Source organism: Candoia aspera, chromosome 1 (genome assembly GCF_035149785.1).
Source record: "Candoia aspera isolate rCanAsp1 chromosome 1, rCanAsp1.hap2, whole genome shotgun sequence".
NCBI lineage: Eukaryota > Metazoa > Chordata > Lepidosauria > Squamata > Boidae > Candoia > Candoia aspera.
The window spans coordinates 173,352,088-173,363,554 of record NC_086153.1 but is presented as its reverse complement, the minus strand read 5'-3'; the positions used below and the strand labels follow the sequence as shown (position 1 = coordinate 173,363,554).

Genomic DNA, 11,467 nt, shown 5'->3' with positions numbered 1-11,467 from the left:
GATTACCAAGAATATTCAAACCCATCAACAGCTATCCCTCTTGATCCATGTGGGAATGAACAACAGCCAGAACAGACTTTGAAAGAGTCTCTGGAAACTATGAGGCCTGGGGCAGGAAGGTGAAGGAATCATGAGCACAGTATCTGGGAGCACAACTAAGCTAACCTATCCTTGCAAGTGTGTTCCTTCTGCTCTCCATAAAAATGAAACCATTCCCAGCTTCCCCACAAGTGTAGCTGGTGATAAATATGTTTGAAGTTATGTAATGTGAAAAGTGACTCTCTTAAAAAATGGCTGTAGTTATGCAAGCTGTAGATCACAGGCCCTATCTTTCTGCTTCTTGTCTGTACTCTGAAAGACTAAACCTCCCGGATAAAATCTGTGACATTCCATTAAAAAAAAAAACTTTGTAACCCAAGTTACTGCAATATGAATTTTAAAAAACAGTATAAAAAAAGATTTCAGTCCTTCATTTGGTCCTTCTGTACACAACTTTCAAAAACTTTTTGTGATGAATTCCAGATACTTTGTCAATGCTATTTACCTTTTTTTATATACATATAGTCAAACATAATCCAAAAGATGTCTAAAAAAGTCGCTTGAAGTGTTTATCAGCTGAATTGAAATTTTATTTCCCTTTCCAGGCCACTGATAGGTTAAGATACGTTCCTTTAGGCAAGTAATAAAAAAGTCTGAAGTCTCATAATCTGTATTACATAGAGTGAAGGATTAAGAATTAGAGCCAGCTCCATATCTCTGACAACCCATGTACCCATCTAAGGAAACCCCCAACTCTACCCCAACACTTTTTCTGAAGCAATTTTTCTTCCTTCCAAAGTATGTCCCCTTTGGCCTTCACCTGTAGTTTACTGAGGAAGTTATATTAACTGACCACCTGGCTGAAACAGAGAGAAGGAATGAATATGGACAATTAGCCCATTTATGCAGTGACCATATACTGTTTTTCAGTTATTTCTTCAAAAATAAATTGAGGGATTGCTATCCTTTGATGGCTCACCTGATTAATTCCTTACTGTAACTATGAATAAATCAAGAAGGAAGTCTACGTAGAAAACTGTCAACCTAATTAACTCCAAATAAGGAAACAAAAAAAAAAAGATTAGTTTTACTTTCTCATAAAGTACTTCCATTGTGATGGTCACAATATTTTTTTCAAATTACATAGCAGTTGTGATCTGTTGTTCTGCTGGAAATTAGAAACCAACAAGTCTTACTGCAGGTGTTGCTAAATCTTCAGCCATTATAATTTATTACCAGAAGTAATAATCTGAATTCAACTGAATTTTTCACTTAGTTTGGAGACAAAGGTCCTATTCTACAGTTTGGGTCATGATTTGCCCCCTAATCATTCAATCATTTATCTAAGCTGCCATCATCAGAATGACGAGAGAGAGTGAGATGCTGTGTGGAATTTTTTGATCTAAGTATTAGAGCAGGGAGAAGGAAGGAGAAGACATGAGCTGGCAAGAATTCATGATCAGACCAATCACAAATCCCCCTTCAGGACATGCCTCTGGGCTTTGAATATATGCACATCATTACCAGGGTCATAGAAGACTTCATGCACTGTAAAAAGTTCTCTAAGCATCTTCAGGAAGTTCTGGTCCCGCTCATAGCGGAGGCGGCATGACAACAGGATCACAGTCTCATCAGAGCAGAGATAATCCAGTGTTTGAAGAAGATCTGCAAATGTTTCTTCCAGATAAACTATGTCTGCACCCAAGATAATGTCATATCCTCCTGAAGAAAAGTTTGTCAAATCTTGTCCCCAGGTAAGTTCCTTTACTGCTGCTCTTGGCTGAAGGTTGACAGGTAAATTAGCTTGCACGTTTGACTCAAGCAAGGCCAATGTTGGCTTTCGGTCGGTGATTGTAACTTGAGCGCCTAAGGTGACCCCCCAAAAAAGTTAAATATGAAATGAATTAGGTCCTTACAGAGCAGATTTTAGGGGAACGAAAGAAGGAAAATTTCTATGCACAAAAGAAGCTCATATGGATAACATTTAATATAGCCCAAACTATTCAAAACAAAAATGATCTAATATTCAAAGAAAACTGAAGCCCCTATAGATTTCTCTCCTTGTATCGTTTGACTGCTGTGTGAATTTAATTAATTAATTAGTACCCTTACATAAAACTTAAGGAAAATTTATGATTATATCCTTCAGGAAGAAAACCTGTAGGTATGAGTTAGCCAATCGGCTAATACTGCTATGGTATTCAACTATACAGCAATTACTCTTGATTAGCTTTCCCACCCTGGGCAATATCCAGTTGTGGGGACTTCAGTCTCCACAATTCTTAACAATGGTCATGCTGAGAATTAAAGTCCAAACTTCTGGAAGGTACCAGATGGTGAAGATTGTTCTAGGCATGCATTTTAAACTGACAGGGGCAAAGTTGTGAAATACTCAATTATCTCAACCTCCCTCAAAGAGAATTTTTTAATTTGAAAACTAGCATTCATTATTAGGGGTTTCCAAGAGGTGAGCATAGAAATCTTTTCTAAAACTACTAAATATGAAGCAAAAGCTGAGGACTTAAAGAGAATCCTTAGAATAATCCTAGTGACAGACTGATAAAGTTAAACAGTATTCTAGGAAAGCTGAAAAATGGGTTGCTTATTATATCCTTTCTGTTCCCATATTAGTAAAGCTAAAAGGAAACCATACCATTTGAGATGCCCATTAAATGCCCAAATGAACTACTCTGGAAACATTGGCTCCAGTTTCCAGAGTAACTTACCAAGTAACACAGCTACAATTCCAAGTAAGCCAGTTCCAGCTCCTAGCTCAAGCACCATGCGTCCTTGCAGATCAATACCTCCTGTCTCCAAGAAAGTGCACAAGACTACTGCCTAGGTCAGGATTAAAAAAAAAAGTCTTTTTAAGACTACTGATTCAAGTCAAGCCAGACAATAGTATTTCTTCTATCAGCCGCCTGAGAAGCTTGTGAAAATGATTAAGGAGGAGATGTCATTTTCAGGCAAGCAAGTGAAAGTCTTTATTTTGGAGCTTTTAAATGTGCACACCTAGTTTTTATTTTTCAAGAGTGAAAATTAGGAAACTCCCAACCGAAATGAGAACAGAGGCAGAAGTCACCTTCCCCGCAGGTAAGGGGTGGGCTAAGGACGTTGTCATCTATTCCTGCCCTCCGCAAGTAGGAGGTGGCGTGCCCTTGCACTGGGGCCAGCAAGAGGTGCAAATGAGCCTGACTTCTACACTGCACTTTGACAGAGCATGATGAAGTATAAGCATATGTTGGAAGGATACTCTATTCAAGCAGGTTTTCTTCAGGAAAGGGTGAATCTGTACAAAAATCATACTTCTGTGTAAGGAATATCTTTAGACATTTCCAAAACGACCGAAATTTTACCTCAGGATACAGTACTACCTAATCTCTTTCTAAATGAGTATCTTTGAAGACCAAACAATTCAGTGCTCAGAGAACACCAGGTTTTATCACTTTCTCTCATAGCCAAATCAACAATTTTAGCAGGGCAGCAAGAATACAAATGAGAGTATTCAATAAGATTGCAATCTTAAATCCATTTATAGGAAATAGGGACTTATGAAAGCACAGAAATTCTAGTAAATATATACTGTAGATTTTTGTCCCCAATCTTTGGAGAGCAATTTTTGAGCAATGGAAAATATTAAGAGTTATTAGGCCAAGTATCTTCAACACTAAGTATTAACAGCTGTCAGAAAACTGCCAATTTCTAAAACAATGATACTATAACAAGTTAAGCAGATGACAAACTAAGAATTGTGAAAGAAACACCCTAATGAACTACTAGCCACCACAAGGGAAACTAACAGTAGCTTGCAAGCCACAGTATCTATTGGAGATCCATGTTTTGTAACATCACAATTAAAATATCTTTAAGGAGATAGACAACTATATTAATCCCAGCCTAAGCTTCTTTGCCTAAACATTATTTCACTATCAGTGATATGGTAGCGGTTAAATGTCATTAAAGAGTTAAAATTCTCTCTCTATGCCAGACTAACAGGAGAGGGATTCTGAAGGAAGATAATTGGAAGCTAGCTATAGGGTCTGCTATTGGTGACTGCTGGCTGAAAATGAGGTAGAAACAGATTCAACTCTGGGTTAGAGAAAGACTTTTTAATTTAAGCATCGATTCCTAGTAAAGGAAGAACAATAGGAATAATAATTAGGAATATGCAAAATCTACTGTTCCATGAATAGAACATACTTGTGTTTCTCAGAACTTTTCATTTTGCAGATTCCAGCCATTCCTAGGGTGATTCAGTAGTTTTCCAAAGTAGATCTTCCAGAACTGGAAGTGGTTCACAGTATTCTGGATATACACAGAATTACATTACCATCCTGTCAAAAAATGCTGCCGTTGGAAATTTTGGGTGGGATAGAAAGGAACAAGAGATACTCACAGTAGGAAGGAATGGAAAATCTACACCAGCCTTCCTCATTCTGATGTTTTTCCTTTTTTTTCCTCCCAATGATGGGAGTTGTAATCTAACTAATTTGGAGGTTGTCAAGTTCCCTATCAAAACCTTGGCAAAAATCTGGATCAACCACTCAGCCAGAGCTCTCAGACACAATATTATATAGTTAGATCAGAATTTTTACTGTCTACTAGGATGAAGCCAAATAAAGCAGATGATTGCCATCTGTCATGGGAGTTCAATGCAAATTCTCTCTTATTATCACTAACCCTGGCAGTTCAAATCCACTGCCTCTTCCTCCAACTGTATAACTGACATAACTTTCTTAGAAAGCATCAACTCCTGGCTTGACTCTCAGAAGGCTGGAAAGCTAAATGAGAAAAAGTTATCCAAAGCATCTCCATGCTTCAATTAAATAGGATATATCATTTTAGAATTTTGTCACTTTTGTTGTTGAGTGCAATAAACACTCAGGCTATGGAGAGGACAGAAACCCATTAGTTCAATTGCTAAAGGGCCCTGTCTAGCTTCTTCAGATCTCCTTAGTGCACCATTGCAACTCCCCACAATGAATCAATGCAGATTATACGCACCGCATCCCATACCACAGCAGCTACACCCAACTGCTTCCAATTCTGCTTAATGTGAATTGTGTGGTTGGCAAAACAGAATGTAGAGGAAGATTTATGTAACTTCTGCATCCCCCAAAGAGCTGTGCTGTCATAAGGGATCAAAGCCATCTCTTTGCCTATCAAACCAGGGAAAAATATAGGATTGAAAAATCAGTCGTCTCCCATGTGAAACCCATTCACAAGAATCAAGTTTTATTCTCTCCTTCATGTCACTTCTACTCAATTTTAGTTCACTTTCATTCCATTAGGTAGATAATAAAAATACTTACACTGAAAACTGAACTTTCAGTTCTACTCCAGTGATGAAAACCAGGCTAAATACAAAATGTACAGCACTTCATAAAGATATTAATTTCTGGCGGTTGTCTAAAATATACTTATTAATATGTGCCCTCATGACATGGATGATTATGTTCAGCTGTTGACTAGTTTTTGTACTCCAAAGCATGTAACATGTATTAATCTAATCATGCAGTCAAAAACCTGAACATTAAATTATTAAACACACACATATATTTGGATCACTGCCATATGCCCCACATGGGGCTGCCCTTAAAAACCACTCAAAAGCTAAGGTGGCCCAGAATGCAGCAGCTCAAACACTTTAGGTATGCCCATGTAACACCACTATTTCAAGAGTTGCTAACTGGTTATCAGTTAGTTTCTGGGCACAATTCAAGCTGCGGTTGTCATCTTTAAAGTCCTTCATGATTCAGGACGTGGGACCTCCTGTTCCCAGCAATTATATTGGGAAGAGTGGGCTCCTCCAGATTCCCTCTCTTAAAGAATGTTATTTACAGGTTTCCCAGAGTTGGACCTTCTTGATTACTGCCCACTTCTCTAGAACAGCATTCCCCTGGAGATCTGACATGCCCTGACATTATTGAGATTGGGGAAGCAATTAAAACCTAGTTATTTTAACAGGGCTTTGAGGGGTAGATTACTTGAGAGGGATTCTCCTATGTAAGAATCCATGACTCTGTGGGGATATGATTTCTTGTGTAGGAATATGTTATGTAACTGTTTTAACCCTGTTTAAGCAAGGTAGGATTGTAAACCACTCAGAGTCAGTTGATGACTGGGGTGGCACATAAACTTCATGAAATAAATACAAATGAAGAAATATAAAGAAAATGGAAACCATTTGGCTGTTACTCCAATATAAGTGGAAATAAAAAATTCTATTAAAGTTGATGGTAACAGCATCAGATGGACAGAGAAACAGTCTCTCTGAATGCCACATAGGAATAGCATTTTAGATTTGTAGAGTCAGAAATAACTATCAGGCAATCAAGTCCAACCCCCTGATCACCGTAAACGTTTCTTATATAGCTCTCATAGTAAACTTCTTCAGAAACCCCATTCAGACCTTCATTATCTGACGTGCTCAAGAAGAGATGAAACCCTAGCCAACCCTTTGTCCCTGCTAATCAAGTGACATTTTCTGCTGTTGACACATGCCTACTCAGAATAAATGTCTGCTTTCAAGGACAAACCAGTGTCCTGATTCACAGAAAGGCCAATCTCACATCATGAATTTATTTATTTTTCAAATTTAGTCACCGCCCATCTCACTCAAAGAGCAACTATGGGCAGTTTACAATAAAGCAAGATGTATCTGTAAAGATTTCACTGCTGCAGATATTATCATCCGATGCACAAATCCTTGCAGCATCCAATGTCATTACAGGAACATCAGCTGTGCAATTATCCAGACTTCAGATAATGAATATTTGCGCTAGGCATCAGTCCTCAGTTTATGTGTCGTATGATGTTAGTAATTCTGTTTTAAAGGAGAGAGACTTTTTCCTCCATTACCAATACTTCTCATCTGAGAAAACTCTGGTCCACTACTTCCTGAAACCAATTTAGTTGCTCTGCAACACCAGCTACACATAAACATTGGGTTTTTACATCACACTGACCCACAGAGAGGTTTGTTTGGTTCTGGCTTAATGTTATTGTGTGAACCAAGTCCACTATGGTTTATTCTGGAAACCCTGACTCAGCATGATATGCCAACCCAGCTACCCCATTGGTACAGTATATAGCCTACTCTTCCTAAGTGTGTGACAATTAAAGTACTGCTATTGCATCAAGTGCATTTTGTGGAGTTATCAAACCCAGAGGATCTTTTATTTTTAAACACTGCACAGAATAAAACATTTCTCAGGAAAGTCTCTCACCCCATGTCTCAGCACTGAATACTCAAAAGCCCTGGGATGTCAGATATCCAAGGATTTAATCAGATGGCCTAAGTGGCCCTTTGCAACTCTATGGTTCTAAGGTGATCAAGCAGAATGAGCAAGCTCAGTGGAACAATGACTTGGTTTGGTCTTGTCAGTGTTAGTTTTTGTACAGAAGGCTCAAAACTCTCCCTCTAAATCGTTTTTAACGTAGCACTGTCATTTAGTTCCCCATATATCTATCTTTACTGATATTAATTTATCAATCTCAGCCAAAAAACGAGATTGATACTGAGCATGGATAAACATGCTTAGAAGGGTTAGTTTTAAAAAAAATAGAATGGGGAAGAAGGCTGAGGATATTTTACCCCTTGCCCTTCAAATCTTGAGACCTAGTCATTATTATTATTGACTTCTAAAAGTAGGTCTTTTAAATATGTTTAAGGACCTATTCTATTACAAAGCAATTTATTATAAAATGGTATGAAAAAAGTTTAAATTTTCCAACCCCCCCACATTACAAAGTAGAGCTGTATCATCCAATTTCACCCAAATTACAAGATAGCAAAATCTGTCCTAAAATTATAGGTAAATATTCAGTGCCGCTGAATGAGTTCTCAAAATTAGTTTGAAGAAAGAAAGCCCTGAAGACTGTCCCTGAAAAGGCATTACCAAGTTTCTGTGCCACAATGAAAAGTCTGTGCTCCTTAGACCTTAAACCTCTCATCATAGAACAGAAACAGCCTTAGGCCAGGTACATATGTGACATCCAACGTAAGACTTCAGCCTGAGCCCAGAAACAGATGGGCAACTGATTAATGTAGAATCAGCTCATACAGCTCATAATAATCTCCAAACTCCAGTCATCATTTTGACAATCTTACATTTAACTCTTTATAACCCATGTTACATCTGTAAAAGTCAGGTTCACACACGTTTTACTATGTGTTAACTGAGTAACTCACAGTTGCCTGGATTCACATGATACATTAACCCAACACTATAAATAAACCATGCTTTAACTTCATGAAATGTATGGAGCCAACAACAGAAAGCACTGCAACAATATATCAGGATGCAACTAGCATGACTGAAAAATCACAGTTAGCAAGCCAGCCAGAGCCAGAGAAAGTACTCCTGATTCCTGTTGCCAGTGAATTTCCAGAAACACTCACACAGTGCATACCTGTTCCTTCAAAGGGCAGATGACTCTATCCTAAACTCTGCCAAACAGGGATATGAATCGCTGAACCTTGACCTGCAGAGCTACATTCCAGCCTCCTTTCTTCCATCCATTCCACAACTGGCGCTGGCTTAGAGTCTCTACTTCTTCCCTAGAAGAAGATGGAAAAGAGAAAGCACACCAAGTTGTTTTGGCTCATCCAGCACTTGCATCTAGCTAACACAAAGCAAGGAAAGCAAGGTGGAATCTTGTGGCATTCATGGACTAGCTAGAGGTATATCTCCCATGACACCCAGGGCCACAATTTAATATTCTACCTAGTGTTATGAGTGAACCTAGCCCATGTGCTACTTTGATGTTTTGATGTGTCAGAGGAACTCAGAACATTTGGGCAGTTGAGTCAGTTAAGTTTGGTTTGGTTAAACACAGAGAAGTTTGTCATGCAATTTTTTTTAATCCATTCAATTATATCAGATTCTCAGAAACTGCCTGGACAAGTCCCTGCAGTTCTCTTGGCAAGGTTTTTCAGGAGTGGTTTGCCCTTGCCTGCTTCCCAGGGCGGAGAGAGAGTGACTGGCCCAAGGTCCCCCAGCTGGCTTTCATGCCCAAGGCAGGACTAGAACTCACAGTCTCCCAGTTTCTAGCTAATGCCTTAACCACTACACCAAACTGGCTCTCATCTGTCATGCAAATACCTGCTATCAATTCTTCTCACAGCTTTTGATCTGCAAGAAAGATGCAGCCAGCTATTTTTACCTAGCCATGTTCCAATGACAGAAGAAGGTGCAACTGGTAAAATTCTTCCTAACACAACTCCTTAAAGATACAGACCTGCTTATAGAGAAGATATATTTTTCGGTCATTCAATCAATTTTAATTGCTACAGTTACTGACACAAAGGGGAGAAAATAAAGCACACCAAGTATGTGTGATGGTGAAAGGCCCCCTGTGCAAGCACTGAGTCATGTCTGACCCTTTGGGGGGACGCTGCTTTCATGACCTTTTCTTGGCAGACTATAGCGGGGTGGTTTGCCATTGCCTTCCCCAGTCATCACCTTCCCCAGCAAGCTGGGGACTCATTTTACCGACCTCAGAAGGATGGAAGGCTGAGTCGGCCGGAGCCGGCTACCCAAGAATCCAGCTTCCGCTGGGATCGAACTCCAGTCGTGAGGAGAGTTTCAGTTGCAATACTGCTGCCTACCACTCTGCGCCACATGAGGCTATTTCATACCAAGTATACAGTATTCTAAAAGAACCATAATACTTGTCTAACTTTATGCATCAACGTTACAAACAAATCAGGGGCAGATTAACAAATTCTGGGATTCCTAGCCCTGGAGCCGGAACATAAATTCCTAGGACAGGCAGTTAATAGCACTGAATGAGATTCTTAGTAAGATTTATACTCCAAAAGAAAAGCCTCATGCAGTTTTGCACACAATCAAATGTATAGATTTTAAGAATTGTATTATGCCTTGCAAAACAAAGCTTTTGCTCTGCCATGAGAGCACTCAAAATTGCAACCCAGTCTTTTTAAAAACTGAAACAGTAGTTAAAAATACAATGCATGTAACAACAAAAACACTGAAAGCAGAAAGTCCATAGTAGCATAAACTTTTTAAAAAGTCAACGTATTATTGTATCAAAAGGCCTTGAAAAATAGAAAGTTAGCACTGAAAGTATAATGAAGTAGGCCTGCCTGGTGCGCCTCTCTGGAAAGTGAAAGCGTCACCGACGGCTAGTCCTGAAATACAAAAGGGCTGAATTGATTAAGCGGAGTGAAGATACCTTCGGGCGTCTGATCTAAGTCGCTATTAAATTTGTTTTGTGTGGTTTGGTGCATTGCATTGACCCCCTAATGTAGCTTGCAAACCATGCATTATGGAAACGCCCTAACTGTGGCTTATGCAAGACACCATGGTTTAGTGCAATAAGTGAACTCCGCCCTAGTCTTCCTTAGCTATCAGCCAAGAAACCGCGCACGCTACAGCCCTACATTGGCTTCCGCTTCTCTTACTGCTTCCCTGCAAAGTTCTCTTCTCCCCCCGCCCCCGCCCTAGGCAGGACCCCCGCCCGCCAGCTTCCCCATCCCTTGCTCACGCGACGCTGAGTATGTGGAGATCCTCCCGTCGTCCCGAATACGCGAGCGCCGTAGAGAAGCTAGCCAACGGGAGGCCGGCTATAGAGATACCAAGAGAAAAGGGCTGGAAGGAACGCGTCGCCTGCATGTCGGAAAACAAGATAGAGGACAACACTCAGACCACCTTATGGACGCAGGATGACGTTGCTATACTGTACCACCTGACCTAAGATTTAAGGAATATCATTTGCTTCGGAAGATGGAACCAATTACGGATCACTAGTCAAATGACAGAAGGTAGGTATTTCTAACCTATGTCTATCTCTACGGATACAGTCTCCTCCTCTGCATTGCAGCCACAACATCTTCCGCCGGTGGGCGGGTCCGTGGGTTGAGTCTAGCATCTGCAGCCTCTGGTTTCGGTTTGCGTCGAGAAAAACGCACCATTACCCGTTGTGTGACCGTTTAGATCCCTCCGTCTGAAAATCTTACTTAGGAATAAATTCCAGTTCAGTAGGTTTGCTTTTGAGTAACCGTGATAACAATTCCATAAACCCCAGCTGTTTCTAATAGCTGGCCTCTCGTGCAAGTCACAATAAACCACCGGGTACTTCTTTATATAGCGCTGTCTTTCTGAGTCCTACGTTCAGGTTTGCTAGGAATTAAATCTAACTTGGAATTCTTGCGTATATGAGTACACGTGCCCATTTCACGAGCTTCCATCAGAATCACACAAGCTACAGTGATTTCTTCAGTACCAAGATGGTGAGTCCAGCAGAATTTGTAGAAGACGTTAAACAAATCTGGCTAGTTAGTGTAATCTACTTACCCCCTTCCAAAACCCAGTATAGCTATTTTCAGGTAATCCTAATAGCAATCTGAAATCATAGTTACAGTATTTGTTTCTTTCAAACTCCTTTTAATGCTAATGGATGG

At 39.9% G+C, this 11,467-nt stretch overlaps 1 protein-coding gene across 3 annotated transcripts; it reads right to left on the bottom strand.

Annotated features, from left to right (window-relative positions):
* Positions 1-454: 454 nt before the first annotated feature.
* On the bottom strand, positions 455-10,776 carry METTL21A (methyltransferase 21A, HSPA lysine). Of its 3 annotated transcripts, none has more exons than XM_063317942.1 (4): positions 10,552-10,776; positions 5,044-5,198; positions 2,766-2,877; positions 455-1,905 (listed from the first exon to the last, which is right to left on the bottom strand). In XM_063317942.1, the coding sequence occupies exons 2-4, from the start codon at positions 5,188-5,190 to the stop codon at positions 1,508-1,510; spliced, it is 657 nt and encodes a 218-aa protein (XP_063174012.1). In that variant the 5' UTR covers positions 5,191-5,198; positions 10,552-10,776; the 3' UTR covers positions 455-1,507. The 3 variants fall into 3 exon arrangements, with proteins under 3 accessions (XP_063174012.1, XP_063174013.1, XP_063174014.1); XM_063317943.1 differs by lacking the exon at positions 10,552-10,776 and adding an exon at positions 10,469-10,491; XM_063317944.1 differs by lacking the exon at positions 10,552-10,776 and adding an exon at positions 8,455-8,548.
* Between the last annotated feature and the right edge of the window lie 691 nt (positions 10,777-11,467).